The sequence below is a fragment of the Coturnix japonica genome, chromosome 4, assembly GCF_054131305.1.
Source record: "Coturnix japonica strain WE chromosome 4, WE-NBRP24, whole genome shotgun sequence".
Taxonomy (NCBI): Eukaryota; Metazoa; Chordata; class Aves; order Galliformes; family Phasianidae; genus Coturnix; species Coturnix japonica.
In genome coordinates, this window is record NC_140666.1 from 35,923,730 (window position 1) to 35,951,711 (window position 27,982).

General features: G+C 40.4%; 1 protein-coding gene across 6 annotated transcripts; it reads right to left on the reverse strand.

The window, feature by feature from the left end:
* Positions 1-347: 347 nt before the first annotated feature.
* Positions 348-27,981, reverse strand: OTUD4 (OTU deubiquitinase 4). 6 transcript variants are annotated; one of them, XM_085546453.1, is made up of 23 exons: positions 27,923-27,946; positions 24,264-24,740; positions 22,750-22,833; positions 20,237-20,287; positions 18,617-18,663; positions 17,387-17,459; positions 16,832-16,913; positions 15,920-16,064; positions 14,420-14,477; positions 13,924-14,038; positions 13,630-13,694; positions 13,170-13,270; positions 11,986-12,110; positions 11,703-11,883; positions 10,473-10,638; positions 9,337-9,451; positions 7,404-7,459; positions 6,774-6,857; positions 6,099-6,237; positions 4,992-5,071; positions 4,802-4,916; positions 4,025-4,065; positions 348-2,947 (listed from the first exon to the last, which is right to left on the reverse strand). In XM_085546453.1, exons 2-23 carry the CDS (start codon positions 24,426-24,428, stop codon positions 1,706-1,708), a joined length of 3,330 nt encoding a protein of 1,109 aa, XP_085402579.1. In that variant the 5' UTR covers positions 24,429-24,740; positions 27,923-27,946; the 3' UTR covers positions 348-1,705. The 6 variants fall into 6 exon arrangements, with proteins under 6 accessions (XP_085402579.1, XP_085402578.1, XP_015716587.1 ...); XM_085546452.1 differs by lacking the exon at positions 27,923-27,946 and adding an exon at positions 27,801-27,845; XM_015861101.3 differs by lacking the exon at positions 27,923-27,946 and adding an exon at positions 27,618-27,845.
* Position 27,982: the final 1 nt, after the last annotated feature.

The window sequence follows — 27,982 nt, forward strand, 5'->3', positions numbered from 1 at the left end:
ATGGGTTCAGCTTTATACACAACGGAGCATATGTCGTTCAGAGTTTGAACAGCACTATAATGAACTCAGTGGTTACATCCCCCCATACTCGCTTTGTTCTCAACTTGAAGTCCTGACTGGATTACAAAACAAAGCCCCCCAACACAACCGCTACCATTACAGACAAGGATAGAAATGCAGTTTATGTGCTTTTTAAGTCAGTTTTCCAGCTTGCCTATGTACTGCCTGCTGAGTACGTACATACAATCCCACTGCTATTTACAGGTAGTTCTGTCAGCAGAACTAAACCACACATCTAATAATATCATTGCAACAATTTCAAATACATAAATATATTTAGAAAGAAGTTGAAAACACAAACATTTATTTCAATTAGGAGTTTTATACATCACATGCATCTGGAAAGAAATCATAACTATCACGCAGGCTTCCTGATAAAGGGTGTGCAATCACCTCTGATGCTAATATTTACAGAGATATAAAAATATACACAACACTTAATTTTACAGAGCAGAGCTGAGTGAACACTGCACACTGCACTCTGAGTTTGGATAACGAAAAGTCCCAACTGGAAGAGCAACAGCAACACTGCAAGAGATCGTTATAAGGGTCTGAAAAAACAGCATCAGATCTCCGATACAGTGTGAAAATATAAGGCAGAAGCCATTTTCTTCTGAAGTGAGGGGAAGAGCAGAACGCAGACTGTCCATCTTGCTTTTAAAAAGTAGTTCCGACAATGAGTTGTACATGCAAAACATACATTTGCATCAACAGTGCAATAACAAAAAGAATACTGAACAGTAGCTCAACCATAGAAACCTAAAGAAAAGTAACGTACTTTTATGCATCTCTTCTCACAAAATATCTAGGATTTGTCAGTGCATTAGTGTTAAAGTGGCATTAAAAAACTTCTGCTACTGTAACAGATGCAGAATTATCTTGGAAATGCATAGCATCTACATTGTATTGTCTCTGTCATTGTTTAGTTGGCATAGGCACCATTCTACTCACACCAGCATTAATAACTCTTGGTGGAAACAGCCATTCTTACCAAGTCATACACGGCTACTCCTGACTGCTCGTTTCTGATTTCCTCAAATAAATGCTTTTTTAAGATTCAAAAATATACCCTATGAATATTAAAAGAACTATATACAACATACCTAAGACACTGTTTGTTAGCTGGCTGCCGTACACATAACACACAGAAGAGAAACATTCAAGTTTGACAGATTTTTGAGATGAAAGGCCTTTGGGTTGGAAGCATATCAAAGACAACAGTGCAGTAGGCTGAGAATCCCTTTAGCTCAGTTCAGAACTAAGGCATTGTATGTTAAAATATATTTGGTGCAATGTTACCGTCAATTTGAGAATCGAGATCACATCAAATGCTGTAATTTGTCACCCTAGTAATCATATATCTCCATCTTGCGTCACAAAATCAAACCTTTGTGGAAAAAATTCAAACACTAAACCTATATTGTTTTGTTTTTTCTAATCTGACATTGAGGAAAAAAACAAAATCACTAAGCCAACCAAACCGCAGTCTCCACTAAACAAAATGAAAGGAGCTCAAATTCTCATAGTCTTTACTCACCAAAATTTCATTATATCCTTGGACTTTAACTAAAGGGAACTACTAAGGTTTTAGACTCCTACCTCAAATTACCTTTTGCATTTGAAGGTTTTCAATTATCCATTCATTCTATGCTTGATGTCCCCTCTGATTATCTCCCAGTGCTGCTCTTCTCCTGTCATTCCTATATGGCCTACCTCTAAAGTTTCGCTGGTACTGGTTGCCTTCATCTCTGCTTCTGCCAGGCGGTCCTTTCCAAGCTTCCTCATTTCTAGGGAACTGGTATCCTCCCCTACTAGAATAACCCCATTCCATTCTCGGCCTTCTGCCTCCTCCATAAGTCTGGTTATAAAACTGCTTGGATCTACCGCTTCTCAGCATATCAGAAACTTCATTCTCATCTTCAGAGCTCTCTTCCCTCATTCTCTGTGCCCTGTTTTCTGGCTGATTATCAGCACCCTTGGAATCTCTAACTTTATCAGTCTTATCCTTACGACTGTGAACAGTATTTTTCAGTTCATTTTTTGGAGGTTCTGCCAATGGCAGCGTGGTGTTGGGCACCACTATCTGCCTCTCAACCCCCTGTACTTGCGTAGAGCGATTCTGCAGCCCAGCTGCTGCCTGCTTAGCAGGAGAGGCTGAAATACAAGTCTGCTCCAACTGAGGTGCTCTAGCTGAAGTTTCTTTGGGGGCACTGCATTCGCTGCTCGCACCAGCCACAGGGAACGGTATGGTGTGTGAGCTACTGCTGCTGTTAGTCTTCTGAAGCTGTTCTACACAGTTCAGCGCAGGAACTGGAGCACTGCATTCTTTAGCCACAAACATGTTTGCAGATGTGCTAGTTGTCGCCTCTTTGTCCTCAGGTGCCATGACAACATTAGGTCTTGCTACTGAATTTTCAATGAAGCCCTGAACTGGGTACCCATACCAGAAGTGAGGAAAGAAAGGAGGTGCTATTGGAACAGCACCTAGAAAGTGACCGTGTCCAAAAGATGGTTGTGGGAATAAGTTTTTCCCCCTCATGGGCTCTTCATAGTTTGCATGAAGGGCTTGCACTGAATTGTCCGATTCGACACGGAGCTGTCCTTGACTTTCTGACACCTGAGCTGCAGGTACAATCAGTGGCAGTGATGGCGACCTGCTGTCAACCTGTGCCATTTGACCATTCGATCTGGTCTCACTCTGAATAGCAAAGTGCCTGTTTGGTTGCACAGTCTCATTTTCAATCTGAGTCGGTGGAGCCTCCTGGAACCAGGGATTGTGCGGATACACGGGGAGGGACATGTTTGGGTACATTCGACAAGCAGCTAAATAGGCCTGGTGCAGAGGGTACAGGTAAGAATGAGGTGCCCACATGGGACAGCTGTATGCCTGCAAGATAGGAAGAAACAAGAACTTGGTCTTTTGAATGTGCAGACAGACAAGCAGCACACAGGTCACTTATCATTATGAAATAGATTTTTCTTTCTAGCAACTGCTCTTAGTTCTTAAGAATTTCTGGGCTTTCAGCACGATGTTCTCTGTTGTTTTTCTTCCACATACAGTTGAAATAGGGATCAGTTATGATCTGGCACAATCTAGAGCATGTCATCTGTAGGAACAGTCCCTGGAGCAAACTGTCCTGAAAGCCTGCCCACACCCCTTTCATGGGAACTAGTCTGCACCAGCAGCTGGAGGGGTGTAGGCATCAGGACGACCTGGAAGGTGGGTGCCAGGCCTACCACACTATTTGGTCCCTGAAGAGCAAAACCATCAGTCACAGTACTTTGACCAGTAGATGGTGCTGAAAGCCCAAAATGACAGGTTATATCCTAAATAATACAATAAATAATACAAATAATAAATAATACAAAGCACAGTTCCAAATAGACGTAGGTTTCAAAACCAAACTGCTATAATACTTTAAATACACTGCAGTGACACTAACGACTTAGGCATTCTGCAGTGAACAAAAAGCCTTGCATTAGGCACATGGCTATCAAATCTATATTTACTTGGTAACTTGTGCTGAACATCGCCCTCAACCTGAGCAGGTTGTCGGCATAGACAAGCAGTTACCTAAAACAGTCTCCACAGGAAAATATAAGCCAGGTATTTTTACTACAGTGGTTTTGTCAGTACACAGATTATCAAAGGCAGAGGACTGTTTGTCTTCTAGTAGTTGCTGCTTCTAGAAGAATGTATATGCAAACACATACTGGTTCACCTGCACATTTGTAAAGCACAGTTTCTGTGGACTGCATATAACCATGTTTGAAGCAGACAGATCATTGTTGAACTGTCAGGATTCCAGTTAATAGAAGGCAAAATACAAAACGTATTTCAAATCTAAGGATACATTTGAAGTACATAGTTGCAGCAGCCCATCTTCTACACTGTAATTACCACCAAACACAAGGAAATGTTATGGAATAACAAATACAGAAACATGCAAATTTGAAGGGTTACCTTCACTCCAAGATTGAAGAAGAATCTAAGAATATTCTTATCTGTAAACAGAAGAAAAAAAAAATAATGATGAAAACTTCCATCTGATCCAAAAATCCATCTTTACTTCAAGTTACTTTTCAGTAGAGAAACACAAATACTACGTTGTTGCTTGTATGACATTGATGGACTTATTGTTTTTTCTATTTTAAGAGTTTTTTCACGAGTTTCTTTTGGGCCACAGTAAAGTAACTGCTACACAACCACAATTTAAATCTCAGCTTTAGTAGCTCATGGAACTGAAATTTACTTGTTAGAGGAACAGTTCAGTAAATGGAAACCACCGTGAAGACACAGTGTGATCTTTATGAACACATTCTATATTTTAAGTATGCTGAAACCTGCCTCCTCACAGACCAGGAAACGCTGGGAACAGGGAAACGCTGAATAACTCCCAATGTTTTGATTACAGCAGAAAATCTGTTAGGTACATTAAAGGAAGAAGCTCTCAATAGAAAAACCTATCAATTCACAAAACACAGAACCATAAAGTGGTAACCACTTAAAATAACAGCAACATCAACATGAACAATATAAATCAAAGACTTATAACTCTATGCAATATCCCCTCCCACCCTTTATATCCTGAAATGATAACAATTAGATCTTTGGTCCTATTGTTTGCCTACACCAAAAGAAGTCTTTTGTTTAAAAAAAAAAAAAAATAGAAAAGAAAAAAGAAAAAAAGAAAACCTATCAGGAAAAAAGGAATCAAATACAGACCCTCCAGATTCTTACCTTTAGGTAAGTCCTCCCCATTGCTGCACAGGGAGTAAGAGGGTGCAATGGCTCTTTCTCCCTTTTCACTTAGAGGGAATCCAGGATATAGTGGATCCTGATAAGGATTCAGAGTCTGAGGCAAAGGCATTAAAGGCTGGTTAACTGCTTGTATCGACACAGGAACTCCAGCAACTGGAGCAGATGTTACCTGAGCCTGTGATACAATAGAGTCAGGTCCCGTTGCTGGGGCTGGCATCAACGAAGAAGCAGGTATTTGGGCTGGAATACCTGGAGGCAAACACATTTCTGAATTGATTACATATCAACTACATCAGATTACAAGGGAAAGTGATAGAGAAAAATACAGTTTAAAAACAGAGACAAAGAAACAGAAAAGGTATTCTGGAAAGGATAAGTGGAAATGGAGAGTCGGTAAATAATAAACAAAAGGAAGATTTGATTAAATGTAGAGAATAGTTCTTTTCAGAAAGAAGTGAAATGGGTAAGTTTTCTAGAAATAGCTCAACCCTTCCCATATTTATTTAAAAATAATTATGAACACCAAAAGGAAATAGAAGGAGGAAAAAAAGGCAGGAACTGAGGCTTATTTGTGAATTTTCGCAATTCTCATTCAGACTCACTAATGCAGAATCTGAGCAATACAACTCCATAACGACATGGTCAAGTACAACAGGGTTATTTTGGTAATTAAAGTATCATGTGAACATGCTAGGACAACTCTAAGGATAGTTCATGTACAGAAACAACAGCTGAAAGAATATAGCACTTGACCTAATGAACAATACTGAATTTTATCTAACCTAACTCCATGTACCAGGAAGCAAGCACAGCATAAGAAAAGGCATTAAATTAGCTCTATTCCAAAGTCAGCTGAGTTTCAAATGGAACTCAGCAGCTCCAAACCCAAGGCAAGTCTGCAGCAAATCAGAAACTTATTACATGAGACACAATACAAAACACACAACAATCTTCCATCTGCTGACCCCACTAAGCAGATCTTTAGAATAAGCACCCCTCAAAACTCAGAGGTGTCTCATTCAGGGAAAATACAGAGAGCTGAGTACACATTCCTCTTCCACCTTCAGATAGGAGTCACATGATCTATACACACACGTGTAATCAAAGATCCACTATAACTCTCATCAGTTCTGAGCAGTGAGTAAATTGCATTCCCACAGGTGACTGCCTACAGGACGTGAAGTTACAAGAAACAAGGATTTCCTGTAGGTATTTTCAATTCAGCAAGACAGTTAAAACTAATTAGTTTCTGTTATACATGAATATTTCACCAAACCTGCTGGTCCGTAGGTTGTTGGCTCACTTGGCCAAGCTGGCACAATGGCTGGTACAGAAGGCACTGTTGGAGGCAAATGCACCTCAGAAAAGACTGGTGATGGTGTTGGAGTTACACTTGGTAAGCATTCTGCCGCTTTCTATAAAGACAAAAAGATCACATTAATTTTTTCTAAATCAGCATTGTTAGTGAGCCCTATCACGTCTGACTGCTACAAGAAAAGGCTTAATTATTAACAAATACTGGAAAGGGTGTCACCAGCACAACAGCAAAATATCAATTAGCAACAAATCAATTTGTTTTTTTTAATGTATGCAACTTGAAGTGAAAAGCATGATTAAATTAGACTATTATAAAATATAATATATATAATTATAACTATTATATAATGTATATATTATATATTTTATATATATAATAACCTCTTCCTCAGAAGAGGAAGGATATACTACATTTCTATCAAGAGCAGTTCTTTCAAGTTCTTTACTTTGGATATAACAGGTACTTAACTCTACAAAGGCAATTCTAACACTACCACCATAAAAAGGACTGCATAATAGAAAGGACTGCATAGTTAAAAACCATTATTACAACATATACATGGCTGTAACCAAGCTCTCCTTTGCCTGAAGTCTCCTGGCTGGAAAACACTGAAATCAAGTAAATATTCCTTACTTGTTCAGCAAGAGCTGGAGAATCTGTTTTTACTTGTTCCAAAGGAGATGAAGCTTTTGGACAACTCTCATCTTGACTCTTCCTCTAAAGCAAAGTTAGAGATAGACAAACACAGCTAGTCTAATAATACAATTTGTGTTTCAAAGAAGCATTCAAAAATATTAAAGCAGACTACATACAAAGTGGGCTAAGATCCAGTCACTGTTATATTAGTGTAACATTTTGCCCATCGGAAGGACAGCAAAGAATAAAAGCCAACAAGAGGCCACAAATCTTCACTTCAGTGATTATAATCCGTTAGCACAGTAGCTATTAGCAAACATCAAATCTTCTATGGTCCCAATGTACTGAGAGTACAGACTATACTAAGCAATTACAAATCCAGGTTTTGTAAAAGCTTGATAGTGGAAACTCAGATTGTTAAGAAAATCTGTAAGTATCTGTGACAGGGGCTGAGGAAAGCTGATGGCAACACGTGCCTCAAATCTTGAAAGTATTTCACTAAAAGCTGTAAAGCAGCAGCAGCAACCACAGCTATAAAGGCAGCTATTGATCTGATAATCACATATCAGAGAAGCAGTAACATTAAAAGAAAAAAAAAATAATATTTGGTCTTGTCTTTGAGATTACCTCAGATGAATTTGGCTCAAGCTTCTGATTTAAGTGGATCTGCCTGGAATTTGACTCTGTAACACCAAGACATAACCTAGTAAATGAACCATGACACCATTTATGGCTATCACAACTTAAGCCAGTTAAAATTTGTCTTTCCCAAGTTAAGCCTTCAAAACCAAACCTACCTCATCACACAATACTTCAGAATTCAAATGTCACTAAATATCAAATGACCAGTTAGAGCAGTAACAGAACAGCTAGTTTAAATCTGGGTGTTCAGACTTCTACAGGAGTTCTTGTTTGTTTTAAAAATCAATGCTTGTAAACCATTTTAGTGAGGCCTGAGGGAAGCAGTAAAGAAAATGGAACTCTCTTCTCAGTTTAAAGGCACATCATTCATCCTAAATCCCTAATGACCTTAATCAAAGTGAAAATGTCCTGACCTGCATTTGTATATTCAAATATTAAGAGATGGCTGAGTGTAGAAGGTTTTACTGGTTCAAAAGATCTAGAAAGTTTTCAGACAGATGCAGAAAATTTAATTCCTTGAGCACAGGCAAATGATCGGTGAGGGGAGAGCCTGCTGAAGAACATCATGGCATAATCTTCATCTGGTATGATCTGTATAGACTTTTTATGTTCTAGCTTTGGTTCATTCTGTCTCACACTGCTTGTCAACTGAATTCATGCACATGAGTTTAACATACGCTGCTAAACAGATGCTTTTTTTCTTTTAAACCTCAGTGTGTGTACCATCGTTCTAACACCTAGACAACAGTGCAAATAAAACCAGTATTGATTATAACTACTACAAAATCCCTACTACAAACAGGAACCCCAATATACCGAGAAGTAATTGTTTATTCCTGTAGAAGTTTCCATCTAGTTTCATAAGCAATGAATCCAAAACATTACAAAAAATAAAAAAGACAACATGCCATACATTTCAACTAAATCCATCCAAAGCATCCTCTGCACACACATTCTTTTTGGCATCGCATATGAAGCAAGCTTTAGGGTGTTTTTTAGTAATGAAAAAATAGGTACCATCAGTCCTTGTTAGATCACTTGAGAAGGTACTTGATGTTCTAACAGGAATGGCACAAGTACCATAAATACACAACAATGACTTTTCCCATAGATAAGGGAACAAAACAAAAAAAAATGTAAGAAGGGAACAGCTTCTAAGAGAAGGCCTGAGTTTGAGTTTTACCTCGTCAAAGAAGGAAAAAGAAACAACAGAGAAGAAGCTAAGAGCAAGTTCAGTGTTCAGTCATAGCAAAACTGACAGGACAACAATTTAAAACACCATTGGCTGCATTTAACAAAGACTGATTAAGTACCTACTTACAGCTACGGCTTTTGTCTATTACTGACACATTCCTCTTCCTCACATAAGAGTAAAAGCTTAGAGTCAATGCAAAGGAGTTAGGGTGCGTTTAAAATACTTGGGGAAGGAACCCAAGCAAGTTTTGACTGTGTGACAGCTCTAACAGGAACATGTTTGGTTTTCTGGTGGTGTTTTTTTTTGTGTCACCTCTTCTGCACAGTCTTTTCTCTCCTTTCCAATACCACTGTGTGCTAATACTTCATATCACATGTATTATTTTAACTGGTTTTCTCTTATCCTACCTCAGTTAGGCACTCATAGTATTTCTCTCACTAGCACTTTCTGCTATACTCATAGCATTTCAACAGTATCTAATTTAATTCAAGAACAGAGATTTTCATGTTCCCAATTTCTCTTTTACTGCAAAAAATCCCATCAAGAAACCTACTTCTCTCAGCCACATTCACAAACCTTGACCTTAGCTTAGTTGAGAGCTATTATGCAGAATAATTTTCTTATCATTATCTAAACTGACTGAATCTTGAATAAAGTCTGAAACTGGTAATAAATAAAAGGAAAACAAGACTTGATCTGAATTTTTTTTAATTTTTTTTTTACCTTTATCTTTCTGCTCTTCCATCTCTGCTGTCCACTTGCTGTTTCTTTTCTCATTATTTGAGACCTTTTTTGGATTATCCACAGTCTGTGTAGCAGCCTGACACACTGACTGATTCTAAAGAAATTGACAAAAGCAGAAACAAATATATCTTAGAAGCTCAGTGACACTTTGCTGTCATCTGGTATGACACTATTAGGCCTTCGTGACAGATACATTTATTTCAGAAACACACAGAAGGAAGAAGGAGAAAAGCAGTCGTCATCAGAATCAGATTCATTTACCCTTTCATTTATTGCTAAATTTTGCTTTAAAAGCACTCATGTAATTAGTTTACATGACAAACTAGAACTGCTTCACTTGAGGAATTTCTACTTTAAATTGTATCCTTTTATCTACAGGATCTGTTTATTCCCTCGATGTGCAGAGACTGGTCCACTTTAAAGAAAACCCACATCAGCAGAACAATCCATTAAATCTAAAGGCTACAATCTTCCCTCAGACACTGAGGAATCTACTGAAGTCATCTCCGTTCCACCACAGAAAAAAGAGTAAGTCTAACACAAAGCATCTGTATTACTATCACACCAGGCAAGTTCTCAGGAGAAGAAAAGTCACCTCTAAATAAAACATTTTTATGTGAACAGAATCAGAAAAGGCACCTAGAAGTCCGTAATATTAAATTAAGCACCACAGTGCAATTTTAGTGAGCTTTTTTTCATTATTAAACTGAACTTCAGAGAAAGTTTCATCCTCGCATAAGATTTAATCTCACTATTTGAAAAAACGCAATGGGTGAGTAACTCTAGGGGAGCATAAAGCACTCCAAACACCAGAAGAAAAATCAAGACAGAAGCCCATGGCTTCAGAAGCTCATATTTCTACTGAATTCATGCACCTAAAAACTATCTAATGTGGATATTAATTATTCACAAAGCAAGCTACTAACCATATGCTTCATACTGAACACATATTGTAGATTTACACATTGCTATGAAGAAAGTGAACGTGAAGAAAACACCTCTAACAACAACACAAAAACAGCAAATCAATAGTCACTAGTTAACGGTTCATGGACAGGTGTGGAGAATGAGTTAATCAATTACAACAACAGAAAAAAAAACCAACAAACACATACATTGGATAGGGCAGGAAAAGCTTGCTCATCCCTCTGCTGGATCTCATAAAGAGAACGGGACTCTTCTATTGCCTGCTTCTCCCTGCGTTCCTCTGGAGATAGGCCAAAGTAGTTAGAGTCTCTCCCACCATGGTTAAGATCCTCAGTTCTCTCACGGTCTGGTTTCCTGTCAGCAAAAAGATAAAACATCTCATCAAAGTATCAAGCACAATATAAACTCATAGTTTAGAAAAGCAGAAAGCATGTACTTATTAAGCAGAACTGCTTCTGTGATTCTATATATACTAAAAACCTTCCCACCTATTGCAGTTACCCACATGCAAAAAAATTTAAGGAAATGAAGGTAGGTTTTTTTTTTGCCTTCTGAAAACTGAGCAGCCCCATAACAGCATTGACAGCTGTACGAGAGAAAAAAGCACTAAGCAAAGGACATTTCTGTAAACACAGAAGAAAATTCATAGTTTTCAAAACATGAAGCAGCACTACGCAAAATCAACACTTCTGTTGGAGCCTTCTGAACTATTTAGCTAAACCTTTCGAGATACTGCTGCATTTGGGTTAAAGGAATAGGTGCTCAAAATATTGTATGTGACAGTCTCCAAAGACAACCCAGCCTCACTTACTCTACAAGAAGTTACAAGAGAAGGTACAAATGAGTAACAGAACAGACCATTAAGAGTTGAGATGTATACAAATACAAGTCTTATAAGATAAAAACAGAGTGGCAACAGTGAAAATAAACTCAGCTGCTGCTGCAGGACAAATAAAAAATGGCCACGACTAACAAATGCAGGCAAAAGAGCGTTCTTATTCATACTTCACGTGATCAGTCATAATAAGTTGCAGTCCTCTTTAACAGGGAGAAGCCAAGGGAAGATCTTAGCTATGCCCAAGATCTACATCCAACCAGAAGAAAAAGCAACATCCACCTTCCAAGAAGAAACTACATTTTCAAGCACAGCCCTTCCCAGGGAAATGTTGTCATACAAGAAAAAAAATATAAAAATAAACTGAAAGTAGAAGCTCACGATAGCAACAATTTTGAAACAGCTCTGGCAATGAAAAAAATCATCTCCTGTGCTGATGCATATTTATAAGGACTCAAAATACTTCCTAGGAATTCAGCAGCAACATGCGTCAAGAGAACGACAAAAGCACCTAAACAGGAACTAGCATTCCAAGAAGCGTAGCTAGGGTTCAAGATAAGGAAAATGTTATCTGTTGTTTTACCTTACAGCTTGGGAAGAATTCCTGCCAGGAGCTTTTTGCTCACTTGAGGTCTGATGAGGTTGAGGCCCAGAGCATACGAACTGATGCTGCCTGGTTCCCACAGTATGCTGAAGTCGAGGAGGTAGTACTGACTGGGGTTTTATTGACTTGCTCTGATTCTTTGGCCCTCTGCAATCTGCATCTTTGATAAAGAAATCAAGACATAACTCATTATTTTTCATCTCTTTGGGATAAAACATACGACAAAGATTCCAGCACAGAAACACAGGTATAGTCGTCCTACCAGGCTGAGCATTCTGCCCCCACGTCGGGAAAAACTTTTTCATCTTCTTCCCTGGCACAGTGTTCCAGCCCTCCATAGGAGAGGCCTGTGGAAGAGGTTTAAGGCTCTTCAGTGACACAGAATGCCTACAAAACAAGAAAGGATGGAGGGAAAGGGAAAATAACTTCAGACCAGACTTAGGAATACTATGTGTTTATGAAGAATGGTGGATCTTTCCATTTTTGCTAACAATGCATTTAGTGTCCCTGCTTCTTTACTATTATATTCAAGCAATACTTAGAACTTCTTCCCATTTTAAAAAATTTCCTTGTAAAGCAATACAATTTAGCCAGCATTCTACAGCACATAGATGTGCTACAGTAGTTTATTTTCTATTCCCCTGCAGACAGAAAGTACAGCTCAATTCTTGCAGTTTCCAGTTTTCCTATAGAAGGAAATACCATTAGATTAATAGGGATCTTCTTCCTTCCCTTTTTCACCTTGACTGCATTTCCTGTTCCCAAACTACAGAACTACCCAACACACTTCACTGATTTCACTTTTTTTTTACCCCAGAAGAATCACAAAAATTACAGCAGAGCTCACAAAGACAATCAAAAACAAAAATATAAAGGATAGAACCACTCTCTGCACTCCCCCCCCCAAAAAAAACCCACAAATAACCACCATCACCAGTTTTGAACAGTTAAGTTGTCCTGAGGTACAGTGAAGAGCCTCCACTTACCTAAAAGACAATTTGTTTGAAATCAGGTGGACCTACTCAACCAATAGTGAAATTAAGCAAACTGATGTGCCTTTTCACATGGAAAGCTTGCCACAAATCTAGCATCTGATTATCGATCACAACAAGCAACACTTAAACAGGAAAGTGGTAATCCATTTAGAATTGGAGCTTCTGCAAGCAACGCTATTAGGATTATTTATTTTTTTTTTAAATACGTAATGCTGATATGGTCACTGATTTACTGCACAAGTAATATACAGAACACAACGCACTAAAGAAAATATGAGACTGCGGTGACAATCACTGTGCAACTCTCCTCCTTAGTTTATTTAACATATTGTTTCCTTAGAAATGTTTCAGCAGAGCTGCTTCAGGTAAAGCAGCAGGTGCCCGTGCTGAAACCAATTCTGAACCAAAATAATGCTTTGGCACTCTTTCCCAGAAGAAATTAAGCACTTACTTTGCTCCAAGCTCTTCTACAAATACAACAACTGGCCCATTCTCAGAGCAAACCTCTTGAATATGGGCATTATAAAATTTCCCATTATGGTCTAAGCGCACCTATGGAAAAATAAATAGAAAGATTAAAAATAAAACAAAACAAAGAGCCTAAGCTTCACAGAAGAATGAGAGAAAACAAATCCTTAAACCATTAGTAATATTAAAAATAGATCTTGTCCTCTGGGCAACAGAAGAGCTGAGAAATAAGAGCACATCAACCAGTTAATGCATCAAAAACCAAATCTTCAATCAACGTAATTTCTTAAAAAACACATACACCACAGAAAACATTCCAGGTATCTCTGCTTTCTGAAATATGGCTTTCAAAACTTCACAAAATAGTTTACAAGTAGACAGTCCATCCAGAATCTTCAGCTCTAATGAAGACACTGTCTCAGAATAAATTCCATATTACTTACTTTACATTTATCTCCAATTGAGTATTGCATGCCAGCAGCAATAGAAAAATCTTGTTTTTGCTGATCTGTAAATACATTAGTAGTAACATACTGTTAGTTTAAATACACTAAAAGAGTGACTTCATTGATACAGTTAAACTAAAAAGCAGTTGTCCAGACCCTCAATCTACACACAGACACATAAGAGGAAGAAAGCTGCCTAAAAAGAAACCACCATTCACATCACAGCTCAAAAAGGCTCTGCTTCCCATCTCAGCTTGCAATAGATGGAACTTTAAGTATGCAGTTACTTACCCCATTTGGATTGTAGCCAAACATCATATTCAACGTTTCTGTAAACTGATGGATTGAGTGATTTAAGAACTTTCTTAGGCAGAAACAGGGTGGGATTTCCACCGCTCTTAAGGTGCTGCATGAAACAGAATGAAGTGTTAAAGTGGTCAATTAAACAGAAGTTTACACTTACAGATTTTTAAATCACAGCATTGAGACTCTAAACTTAAATACAAAAGAACCAAAAATACATAAAGCATAGGAAAGCTTTGAAAAATTAATTCAAATGGTGTTCTTTTAACCATACCAGAACAAAATAAAGAAATAAACAGCAGTACAAAGGACACTATCCATCCACAATGAAAGCAAACATCACTTTTCAAGGAACCAAGTAGATTTTAAAACAGTACACGTGTACAAGCAGAAATTCAAGATTATATCATGAACACTGACCAAAAAAAGAAAAAAAAAAAAATCAGAATACAAGTTAACAGAAGAAAAACTAAATCTTCAATACCTTGCTGCCAGAAAGAGACTTTAATCCATTCATATCACCAACTGTTGCAGCTTTACTTCTACAGAAGAAGAGAAGGAACAGTGACAGTATATTATTACAGTATATTATTAATAAGGACTAAGCAAGAAATGTCTTGGAAGCTGATAAAAATACTGAGGCTACCACTGTCTTCATATTTTTCGGCACTGAACATACCACGCAGCATCTTCGTCTCTTATGATGAAAAAGCTAAGTCTAAAACACGCTTTACATTTCTATACCACACAAGGCTGAAACTAAGATTTCATTTTTAAAGGACAAGTTTTAGGAAGCCTGTCTTACACTAAGACGCAGCTATCAGTTTATAAAATAAATAAATAAAGAAGGGTGGCAAGGGAAAAAAATTCCTCTAAAATGTTGCAGTTACCTAAGAAAAACAGAGCGAAAGAAGCCATCGGAAATAAATCACATCATAACCCACTAGTTAACAGGATCAGGAACTGTAACTCACTCCATTTTTCTACCCCTGACATTAATAGAAGTTTTAGGCAATCGTCAGTATTAACTTCTCCCACAACAGAATAGCTGCTTACATCTCAAAATATCGTAACTGCAAAGTTAATATTTCTAAAATGAAAAAACTTCCAGAAACCTCAGTGAAGAAACAAACAAACAAAAAAAAACTTAAGAATTAATACACTGAGCAAAATTTTTGTAATTGAAATTAAGCAGGTCAAGATTCACACCTACTAGGTCTTGCATCACCAACATCAAATGAGATAGTCTCAAGTGAGTATGTGACATCCACTAACAAAGGTGCTACAGAGGTTAGCAGCCCATTTGCTTATGAATCCAGCGATAGAGGACAATGTCATTGCACATGCAGCTCAGGAAAGCTCTAACATCAGAAAGGAATAGAGAAGTTTTCTACACTGACATTTACCTACAAAACTGTTCCCCTACACAGAAATACGTCATATTTTATTTGGAAATGTTTCCTATTATTCCCACCCCACCCCAAAGAAGAAAGAAAACTAATGTCTTCCCCAAAACTTAGTATTCTCTTTCTGTGAATTTCCATCAACACCACAGAATCACATGGGCAGGAAGGGACCTCTGGAGATCACCAAGTCCACCCCTCTCCTAAAGCAGACTCCCTACATTACTAGTAGGGGAGTGAGGTAACCAATTCTCACGAAGTTTACCATGCCACACTGACAATTCTCCCCAGGAATTATTCTGCTTTAGACAGGAAGAGGGACATGTTCCAATGGCAGCATTCCAATAAGTAATGACACCTAAAGGTAGGTTGCAGGAAAAACACACAAACTAGGTCTTTAGTTACAGTAAAGATCACACAAGTAATTCTTTCGTAGTTCTAACCCTTCCTCTTTGTTTCTCCTCATAAATTCTTAAATGTTTTCAACCCTGTTAATTTCTGCTACGTGCAAGAAATTCACAGATTTCATTTAACATGTATTTGTCTACATGCATGTTATGGTAAGTTCTAAATCCATTTACCTGTAGTTGTCATCCTCTGAATCTGAAGCAGAAAATTCACTGCTACCATTATTTTCCTCTGTCACACCAGCAGCACTAAGTTCTGATATAATTTTCTTTACATCTGTACCAAACACCTTCTCATACAGCAACTCATAAAGAAGAGCTGAGGAAGAGGACAAGAAAGCGGTAGAACAAGATCAGTTATGAGGTAAATGAAATTTTACACCACCATTACAGCAGAGTTTGAAGTCACTTCAAAGTAAATAAGCATGAACTGAAACAGTGAAGTTGTTACAAGTCAAAACAGCTGTAGCTGCTATAGTTTAACCTGTATGCATTAAGCAACTAGCAATCAGACCTTCTGACAGGAAAACTGGGCCTTAGTCTTGCAACTCTGTATATGGACAGGAATTTCGCTATGAATAAGAATCCCTGTATGGGATGCCAAGGGACCCATTGAAACTGGCTGGAATCTTTGGGCATTACTCCACTCTGGTAACAAAAGCAGTAACTCACATAGACAGTTATCTTTTGCATACGCAACTCCCATGATTTCTGCAGAAGCTGCACATGCAAGGATAATTTTTAAATTAACTACTTCAATAACATCATCTGAAATACAAAATTAAAACCCAAATGCTGACCAAACAATTCAATAGATTATAAATCAGTACACCAACATTTTCTGCTCATATCACAGCACCCAGATAAAGAGAGGCAGGTAAGTGTTCCCCTCTGGGTAGTTAATTTGCAGCCACGCTTCAAGAATCAAGGCACAGAAAGAATCATACAATCACTGACAATCAAATGAAAATTAAGCTCTAACAGAATGTTAATAAATATCCAGTCAGAGCCTCTTCCCTTTAACTGAAGCCTGGATTATCATTTGCAGTAAAAATGCATACTTTTAGCTAACAACAAAATACTTACACTGGCACAGAGCAGCCCTTTCTGAGTACTCAATGGGATACACAATATCATAGTGGTTTCCATTTGAAAAGCACAGCAATACCTACAAAACAAACAAAAAACCCCATGTATTCTAGGTTTTGCCTCTCACTCAAACAGTACCGTTAAACTCAAATCATCTCTCACTACATCTCAGGATCTCAAAATAACAATAAAACAACCCAAAAATTTAGTGGATGCCTTTTAAACAAAAAAAAAAAGTTGGCTAGGAGTCAAAAAATAAGGCCAACACAACTATGAGGCGGCATCAGTTGTAAACTGATTTCTACAGAATTTTAAGCTAAGAAGATGCACTGCACAAATACAGACCAGCTATTTAAAATGAACTACACGTATTAACAGAATAGTTGTCTTAAATAGGTACAGAACAAATGGTTCAAATTGAATTATCTCAATGTTTGTGTTGACTAATAAAACTAGTTATATTACTTGTTGTTAATTGAAGCAGCTTTCATTCAGATTTCACTATACACATATATATACACACACATGCACAAATATTAGTGTTATTTTAACCTTATCAGAAAAGCCATTTTCAGTCACGTGTGAAGGAGAAGCATTTGGTTCCCGATATATTATGAAATCTTTCCTGTAGGGAGAAAAAAAAAGACTATTTAAGAGTTCATGTTAACAATCAATAAGAAGAGGAATATTCAAGCTGTCATTCTTTCCCTATACCTCCATCACCTTTTTCCCAGAGCTTCTAAGCTGCCCTTTCAATGGAAGCCAGACATCTCAAAAGGAAGTGTAGCAGTCACACACACAATGCAAGTAAAGGTAAGTTTTGGGGCAATTTCCTGCACTTAGCACTCACTTAAGTACCTGAAAGTAAAATTTAACTAGTTTGTTTCTTCTCTCTTATCAACCATCTCATCGTGAGTCAAAATACAAAACAGTCATTAATTTACAGTTAGGATTTTGAAATAATGGATTTTCTAAATGGTTTATAAACAGTAAGATGCTGTACATTGCTCACTTCTTTGCACAGAAATTACAAAAAAGTAATATAAAACGATATGCTGAATATCTATAAGAAAAATATATGGTATTTTGTAAGTAAAGATTAACATGTAATATTATATTTACTTCAAACAAATCTGTAAAACCTTTCATCACCAAGAGGAGCATCTGTCTAGACACAAACACTAAAACACTCAAGTTTAGCTCAGGCTGTGGTTGCCCTATTTTGTCTACACTGACAGAAGAGAAAAAGGAAAACGTACACAGAAATGAGAATAAAAGATGCCACAGTAAACTTGGAAGCCTTACCCAGCTTCACACTGGGGGAAATACCAGAATGACTTTCTAACACAGCCCACAATATTCATTCCACCAACCCAATCCAGAGCATCTGAGCCAAAGCAATTAAGAAATGGGCACAGATCACAGCTTAGTAACAGGGCTACTATCTAAACCTTCATGAGAAATAGGGAGAAATGCAGTTTTAACAGAAAGAAGATGATGTACATTGTTATTAAAAACACAAACCACATGACACTACCCACAACTGCATCACACAGGTGACAAGAATGACAAACTGTTACTCAAACTCCAGGTTAAATGTCATTTTGAAAGCTCACTTCTCAATTCTTATTTAATACCTTGACAACTGCAGTCTTCCAAACGTATTTGAAATTTTCTGGAGAACTAAGATACGACATACAATTCCATCCTTGGTATTCCAACTGATTAACTAACAAAGCAACTGAACTGACATCAATAAAACATACTTAAGAGTTGTCTTACTTGTACATAAGTGAAAGGGCACTTATTTCAACTTGTCCAACCCATTCCTGTATTTGGGAAAAAAAAAGAAACAATCAAACACACAAATATTGTACCTCATAGATACAGAAAAGCAGGTAATTGCTGTCAAATATAATTCTATCAACACTGAGTCTGGGGTTCAACCAAGGTAATTTGATTGTATTCAACGACCTTTTGAAATAGCAGTTGTTCCAGTAAGGTTCAGAGACAGAAATTGGAGGCTTTTTTGTCCTAAGTAGAAACTGATCTGTGCAAAACCTGAGAACTTAAAACAATGGAAAATGGCATAATTTACCATTTGGTACAGCATAGAGCCTCATTATCCGAGTAACAATGCTGTATGATTAAAAACCCTTGGAAAAGCAAAGACAAAAGAAGGGGTTCAACATCTGCTTTTCTCCCTTCCTCCATATGTTTTGAAAGTTGAAAAGAAAAAAAAAAAGACATCTGATGAGTTGTTTTCACCAGGGATGTTGTAATTGCAGGAGAAAAACAACCTGCTTTTATTTTGGCTGGGAACATGTGTAAATACACTTTGGAAAACCCATGTGGTTCTTTTGTTTTCCTTCTACATGATGTACTAGATAGCTCTCCTTTTTCCTCACTTTATACAAGTTGTTATCTCCCTAACTTTAAAAATGAAAATATTTATGCACCACATCAGCATCTCTGTAACAGAAACCTATGGCTACTGTATGTAATGTCCCATATGTCAGTAGCTCTCTTTTCATCACCTAAATCTTCAGAGCTTTACTTAAAGCAGTCTTAAAGAAAAAGCTGATCATGCTGCCTTTTTTTTTTCTTTTTTTTTTTTTCATTTTTAGAGGCTTCAAAAATTTGGATACAATGTGAGGAAGCAAAACATTAAAATGGAAACAAAATCCCCAAAATATTTTATACTTTACAAAAGAGCATGTACATGTGTACACGGGTCACTTCTGAAAGTAATGCCTCCTATTCACTTCCATGGATACTATAGGAAGTACAAAGAGCACAATAACACTAACTGATAGAGCAAATTCTCAGGTACAACATAGGACAATATTTTCAACATAGTCCCCACCATTAGCTATGTATTTTGACCAATGATGAAAAACATCCTGCATTCTGTACTTGTAAAAATCCACACCAGTGAAAGTACCCCACTGTCATCACTGCTAAAACACACCACCCACTGCCTCACTGCACTCATATCCACTGTTTGGTGTCCATAAGCATTCAGCAAGCACTGATGAAGGTCAATGGATGCCATTTTCCCCTGCATGGAGGAATTCAAGGACAACCCTTTGCTTCTTCATACCCACTTCTATGTCAGCAGCCATTTTGTCAGACTGCCCCTCTGCTGCCGCCCGTCACACAGCAACAACATGGAACGGGATACTGGTGGGAGGGTTCACCCTCTACTGCTGTACCACCAACATCTGCCTCTGATGTCATGGGCCAACTTAATAAAATGCGAGGCACTACTTTCAGAGCAGCCTTCACGTATTCAGAAAACACAAAATCCCTTAAACTCAGTCAAAAATACTTGCAAGAAAACAGTCCCAATTATCAATCAAGGTAAGAACTACTTTCTATTATTAGCCAAGATTACTGTACCTGTGGATTTTCCAAACATTTTAAATATTCTTCAAATGGCCCCTCTATGAACTGTATTAAAAGAAAAAAGAAAGTTAATTTTAGTAGCGTAGCATATGAATTCCCCCAACCTATGGCCAACTGTACCAATGGCAACATACCACAAGAAACTTACAAGTACCCAGCCCACAAAGCACTCACAGTCACATAAAACTATTTAGTTTTAAAGGGGGGGGAAAGAAAAAAAAAGTCAAACGTGTCTGCATTCTAGGAAACAGTCACATAAACAGCTTTTGGAGATCTCACACAATGAAAACAAAAAACAAACAAGAAAACCCAGTAGCCAATGAAGAATCCAGTAGAAGAGATGCTGTCAAATAGATGCTTATGGCACACACAGCATCACAAAGCAAAGTATGTGTGAGCTTATTCAAGTATCTTGTTGTAAGAAACTGGCAGCAATCGGACAGAAATGGAGTCACATTCTGTAGCACCTGTACACTATGCAGGAAAGTCAAGAAGTTTTTTGCCTTTTCTGTATCATTTCAAATAAAGTACTTTTACTTTTGGTGTACGAATGCTGAAATAAAAACAGACAACTCTGTAAGCAATAAGCTAAGAATATAATCCCTCAGCTGCACTTAACATGCACAGTGAGCAAAATTGCTTTTGTCAACACTATGGAGAGAGATGCTGCAGAAACAGTCACATTAACTTCCGCCTTCCGGCCATGCTGGCCAACAGAGAAGCTATATTTAAAAATTGCTATTTAGAGTCAAGCTGCTTAATTTCACTAAAATTTAGATCCACGGAGGCTAAAAATAAAGAAGTAGTCCCCATTGTGAACTCAAGACACAGGCAGATATAATCTGCCCAGACAGATTAAGAAACAAGGCAGTAAGAATAACAGAATGGAATTGTGATATTAAAAGCTCTGCTTCAGCAATTTCAAAGCAGACTTGACAGTATGGTTCATAAAAAACATCAAGAAGCCTGGCTAACACCACTTCATAGACAGAAAACACGAAGTATAATAAGAGACATGAGAAGCAAAAGTTATCAGCAGAGCTGTAGTGAATTATCTGACAGAAAAGAAACACTAGGAAACAAGAACAGATAAAAATACCTCAACCTTGTACACAAAACACCTACTCTGAAAAGCACTCTTCCCCCCCCATACCCCCCCAGAGAAGCTCTTCAGAAGAACCACTGAGGCAGTTAGAGGAGATCACATCACTTGGGCCAAGTCAGAGGAAAAAACCCAAAACAGCGAAATCTTACAAACACAGAGACTAAAAGTTGGGAGGAGAAAGACAAAAGCAGCAAAAGCCACTAGGGCTGAAAATGAAGCACCTCAACTGAGATGACAGAACTGGGGAGGAGAAACTACATCCATTTACAAGAAGGACTGCATTTTGAAGAACTTTACAATATCACACAGAAACAAGTTTAAGGAATCAGTTTTGGAATAAAAGGATCATAGAATTGGCAGCAGTGGGAGAAAAAAGAGGAAAAAATAGGAAGAAGGATCTAAGAGTTGCAAAGTCATGAGAGGGACTGGGCATAAACAAATCCAATTGCCCTGGCAAACACAAGCAGGTGAGTCAGTCCTGCATCCTCTTGGCGAGACTCACTCTAATTTGCTTAAATCTTTCCTGATGATTTGCACATCACTAACATGGATCGTTTCCATTGCAGGGCATTTTGTCAGAAGTTACAGTATATGTATGTACTGATCTCCTTTTCCTTGCTGAGCCAATGTGTATCAAAGACAGCCTTTTTATTGGTGCCTGGGTAATTTTTAACAGAGAAAAAGAGATGCAAGCAATAATCCTCTAGTAAGAACTGCTCACATATACTCCTACTATGTCTCATCCTGGACATTAGTTAGACAGTGTTACACTAAAACATAAAACTGTTTATAACTGTTCTTTTAAGAGCAACTAAAAATAGGTTTAACAATTGTAGCACTGATGACCTTGGCCAACTATAAACCAATATCTAAACGTTATTTTATATCCACGGCTGATGGAGAATTTTGTTACAGATGTTTAGGAAAGAGGTGGGGGAATCACTGTGGCAACGTATAATAAATTGCAGACTTTGAAACAAGTTCCACTCACCTCATCAGAGAAATCGCTCATATACAGTAAAAGCAATTAATTAGAAAACTAAGAATATTTTGTGGGTTTTATTACGTTAGACATCGTTCTAATGTAAAATTCAGATTTCAACAGTCTGCTGCAGACTGCAGAGTTGTAAAATGCTTTATTTTGTTTAGTTTCTTTAAAGGAACACTGAAGCTTCCACTCCTTCCCACTCATATCTGCCCAAACAGCACACAGGTCTTTCTCCTGGCCTCTGAAAACAAGTCACTACCACATACATGTCAGTTGAGCAAAGGGCGCTCATTTTAAAAAGCATCAACTAGAATATAGCTACAGTCAATCTTCTCAAATGATACAGTTCAGGAAAGAAAAAAGAATAAAGGCAGATTTTTACTAAATGGCCACAAATCAAACAGAAATACTTACTGCTTCAAACTTCTCCCTATGTTTCCGAAGATAGTCCACACAAGCCATCCTAACATCAATATGCCGAGACTGCGAGTGCAACACCTGCCAAAGGGAGAAATGAAAACAAGTGAGACCTGTGCTGCTGATTTTTGATAACTTCATAAATAGTGACTGTATTCCACACACAGCCTTAGAGATAGCTGAACTTTATTTTTAGGGATATTTCAAATGTTTACATATTCAATAACAACACCTTTAGCCTCAGCTACATATCTAAAATAACTGCAGAATTCATGTATTCATTAAATTGAAAAGTTTGATTTTATGTGGACCCATTAACTGAAAGGAGTAGCATCTGTTGTCATTTTTCAACAGAAGGAATTAAATTAGTTAAACTCAGCTTCAACAGGCATGGATGGAGAAACCAGCTACCAGCAAGTATTCTTTAGGAAATGCAACAAAAAGTAACAGACCTCAGGGTCACTTCCCCTTGATTTAAGTGTTAGTTCTGCTGCCAAAGCATTGACTTGGAAGGCAGGAATTCAGATCCCAATGACACCTACACTCTACCTCCTGTTCAGATCTCTACTAGAGAAATATTACTTTCATTGTTGATTCAGAGTTATATCCAACGTAATTCTGTCTCCACTACAATACAAGTAAGTTCTAGCTGATTTAGTCTCTCTTGTAATCCATACACACTTAAACCACTTCCAGACTCACATCTGTTCAACTACTCTGCTTGAACACTAAAGACATTGGGCCAAAACTGCAAATAAACATTATTAACCCTGAATTAGAGAACTCCCATTTAACAAAATAAGAATCAAATGTTAAAAATACAATCAGAAGTTTTTTAAAATAAATAAATAAATAAATAAACATGTTCTATATATACACTGCAGATGGGAGAAACCTTTTAGATACATTAACAAAAAAAGAACAGAATATCAATACATTCTCATCGACAAGTCCCTTGAAACAAAAGAAACTCCTTCTTCAAAACAAGCGTTTGCTCGCCCAAACTCAACATTACAGTGGGGAAAAAAAAAGAATCAATAATAATTTCTTTTAAAAGTGAACCGTGTATAATTAGCACAGGTATTTAAGCTTCTCTCTCAGAGCGAAGCACCAGAGCTCCCACTGCTGTTTGTTTGTACTTAGGACAAGATGACGCTGTCACTTTTTTCTTTAACAGAAACATGGAACGGGGGGAAGGGAACGCACCAGGAAGAAGCAAAGCTAAATTACTCACAGGGCTTTTAAACTCCTTCCACTCGGTTCATTTTCCTGCAGTCCCAATACAAGGCCGCTGCAGCCAAATGCTGCAATCTGGCCAACGCTCCGTGGCAGCATTAAGAGGTCAAAGCTTACAGAGTAACACGTGCTGCGCACACGCTGAACTTCTCTCCCCCCCGTCAAGATGGTGCTATTTTTCTTTTTTTCCCCTTGGCATACAACCTATGTTCGTACGTATCTTAGAAAACACCCGTCCACGTGCTCACAATCGCTTTCTTTAAGCAACTAGTTACCTGCTCGGCCACAGCCCTGAAGAGACACGATCCATCCTTAGCAACCTTCTTCCTGTACAAGCCCTGAGATCTCAAGTAGCAGTCCATGGACGCGGCCGCGGGAGCGTCCGTGCCGCCGGCGCAGCGGCTCTGCTCGCCGCCGCCGGCTTTACCCGCCGCCTCCATGTTCAGTGTTGCGCTCCGCGGGGACAGGCTGCTCCCCTGCTAGCCCCACATGGCAGCACGAGCGCCGCGGAAGGGCAGCAGCGGCCGGCAGGGCCCAGGGACGCCGGAGCGCCGGCACCCGAAGGAGCAGCGGCGAGAGGAAGCGCAGCCGTCGGCCCCGCGTTAGCAACCCGCATGTGGCAGCCGCGGACAGAAACGGGGAAGTTTCACAGCGGGGGCGGGCCGCGGGCACTGCGCGGACACGGGATCCCGGGCCGGCTGCTCCCGATGTGGCGATTCCGAGCGGTCCCGCGGATGCGGAGCTCAGCCGGCCTGCAGGGCAGAAAACAAAAGAGAAACGACATGTGCGAGGAGGGAAGGCGGAGGAGGAGGAGGAAGGGGGGGGGGGGGGAGCGCAGCCTGCAGTTTATTTTCACTTTCAGCCCGGGCGCTGCTGGGAGCGGTAGTCTCGGAGCAGGAGCGGGCGCAGCTCGGCCCGCACCCCAACAACGCTCGCTGGGGGCTCAGCCGGAACCCGGCGGCCTCCGCTCACACCCTCGGGTGGTTTGTTGTTTCTTTCTTTCCAAGCAGAGGACGGGAAGGTAATAGTTGGAAATGCAGCCACGTGTGAGAAAGGAAGTCAAAGTGGCACAGTTAAAAACAAGCAAACGGCCCACCCACACCGGGATTAAAAAGGGAAAAGCTACTTCTCATCAATACATCCAGCACACTCACACCTCTCTTCTGCGTATCGCCGTTAACAACAGGAAGCTGCTAACGCTGCTTAAATCGCAGCACTACGTTTTGCTCAGCCCTGCAAACAGGCTCTGGTGCACAACACCTGACACTAAAAGAACCCTTCATTTTTCACACTGCTTGTGGAACTTCCCTTGTGGGAAAGCCTGGCACTAGGACCGAGTGTGAGCCATTTCCATTTAGCTCAAATAAACCAACTTTAATGCAAAAAGCAGCGAATACAGAAGCACTCTGGCTGTTACTTTCAGCCAACAGAAATAGGGCCAGCCAGGCCATGAGCTGAGAACTGAGTACAGAATAAATGACTGGATTAACAGAAACTACAAAGCAGGCTGAGTCAGGAGAAAGCTCTATAGCAGCTCCATATAAGCAGCATCCAGCTTCCTTACTGGCAACACTGGGCTTCTATGAGGAGGAGGAGTTACAAAAGAAATCTCAGTAGAGGAGAATAGAAACTGCAAGTGCTGTAAGTGCAGCCCTATGACACCTACAGGACACAAAGGCATGCAGAGATACCTAGGCAGGCTGAAGCATTGGACCCAGGCAGACTTCATGAAGTGCAACAAAGCTCAGTGCAAGGTCTCTTATCTGGGTGGAAGCAACTCCACTGTTGGTACAAGCTGGAGGACTAAAGGACTGAGCAAAGCCCTGCTGGAAAGGATCTGGGGGTACTGGTGGATGGCAAGCTGGACATGAGGCAGTAATGCACCCTACAGCCTAGAACGCCAACTGTGTCCTGGGCTACATCGAAAGCAGCACGGCCAGGAGGTCGGGGGAGGTCCTGCCCCTCTGCTCTGCTATGGCGAGGCCTCACCTGGAGTACTGGGGCCAGATGTGGAGTCCTCAGTACAAGGGAGACATGGACCTGTTACAGCATGTCCAGAGGGCCACAAAAATGATCCAAGGGATGGAACACCATCCCCACAAAGACAGGCTGAGAGAGTTGGGGCTGTTCAGCCTGGAGACCTGAGAGCAGCCATTCAATGTCTTAACAGGGGCTATAAGACAGAAGGGGACAGACTAGGGAGTTCTGCAGGGATAGGACAGGGGGCATGGTTTCAAACTAAAAGAGGGGAGATGTAGATTGAACTTAAGAGGTTTTTTATGATAAGGGTAGTGAAACACCAGAATGGGTTGCCCAGAGAGGTGGCGGATGCCCTATCCCTGGAGACGTTCAAGGTCAGGCTGGACAGATCTCTGTCCTGATCTGTCTGTTTATGTCCCTGTTCATTGCTGGAGAATTGGACCAGATGACCTTAAAAGGTCCCTTCCTACTCAAACAATTAGATGATTCTATGAGCTGTTAGGCAGCCCAGAGACAAGAGGGCTGAGATGGGGACTATGAGGTCTAGTGCCTGGGGGAGTCCCAACTCCTCACCACAAAGTGGGAAAGGCCACCTCATAGAAGCAAGCAGCCAACAGCTGCTATTGCTGGCTCCACTGCTACATCCACAAAGTAAAACTAGCAGGCTCATCCATGCTGGAGTTTGTTCTTAAAAGGAGTCAAGTGATTTGGCAAAATGCTTCTGAGGCCAAGCAGGCTGGTGTCCAGTTACAGTTTATGAAGACTATTCATTTTTTCTCATTCTATTTGTCACACGCAGCATCAGGACTCTGTATTAACATGCTCACAAGTTTGTCTTCTCTAGTATTTGAGCTCCTGACACTGTGACTGTCAGGGCCTGCCAGGGGAACAGCAGATGCCCTGCACCATGCCTGTAAACATGAGGCCACCCCCTATGTGACAGAACAGAACACGGTTTTGGTAAGAAAATGCAGAAAAAAAAGTCACAGAATTGACATCATGCAGCAGTTAATCCCTAAGAAGCCTGCTCACCCTGTGACTGACAGCAGGAGCCCTGACCCGAAGGATTTTCCCCTCATGTACTGCTATAAAAGGAGTCTGCTTCTAGAAAGGTAAGGCTCCCACTGAGGGACTTCAGTGACTTGTAAGGCATGAGGAGAAGCACATCCACCGAAAGCTTAAGTCTCTCAGCGCTCAAGTAAACGCTTCATCAAGGATGGCCCAACTACAGCTCGCTGATAGCCAGAGATCATTAATACTGAGTAATGGCACTAACGCATCCAACCCGCGCTCGTACCGCAGCCCAGCGTCCGCTTCCTCCCTGCACCCCTCAGCGCCCACACCCGAATCAGCTCATGAAGCTGACTCAAGCTACACAACTTTATTTTTCGAACCAGGCCGTGTTTTGGGCTCGTTTCCCGGCCGGCACACCCCCACCCCGCAATGGGGCCCTGCTCGGACCGCTCTCCGCGCGGCACCGTGCACAAGGCCCGCCCGTTCCCGCGTCGGCCCGGGCCCGGCCTCCCTCTCCGCCGCCGTCCCCCCGCCGAAGGGCACGTTGGCAGCCCGTGGGCCCACAGCCTCCCCGCCCTGAGGAACACGCGGCCGAACTCGAGGCCCGCGGCCTGCCCCGGCTGCCCTGCGCTTACCGGTGAAGCGGCGATCGCACCGCCCCCTCCTCTGCCTCCTTCCCTCCCCCGGGCGGTCAGGCTGAGAAGCGGCACTGCCGCCCCCTCCTGGCCCCGCGGCAGCGGAGCGGGCGCTTCAATCTCCCGCGGCGGCCGCGTCGCTGCCCGATGCTGCTCCCGCCGCCAGCCCCGCGCCGCCCTCACCCTCTCGCCTCCGCCGCCTCTCATCACTCCTCGCCGCGCGCGCGTGCCCGCCCACCCCGCTCCCTCCTTCCCTCACCCCCTTTTCCCCCCGCAACGCCGTTGGTTTGTCCCATCGGCCGCACCTGCTCGAGTGCCTGCGGCCCGTACCATTGGCCGCGTAGGGGAGACAGGAGGCGGCCGGC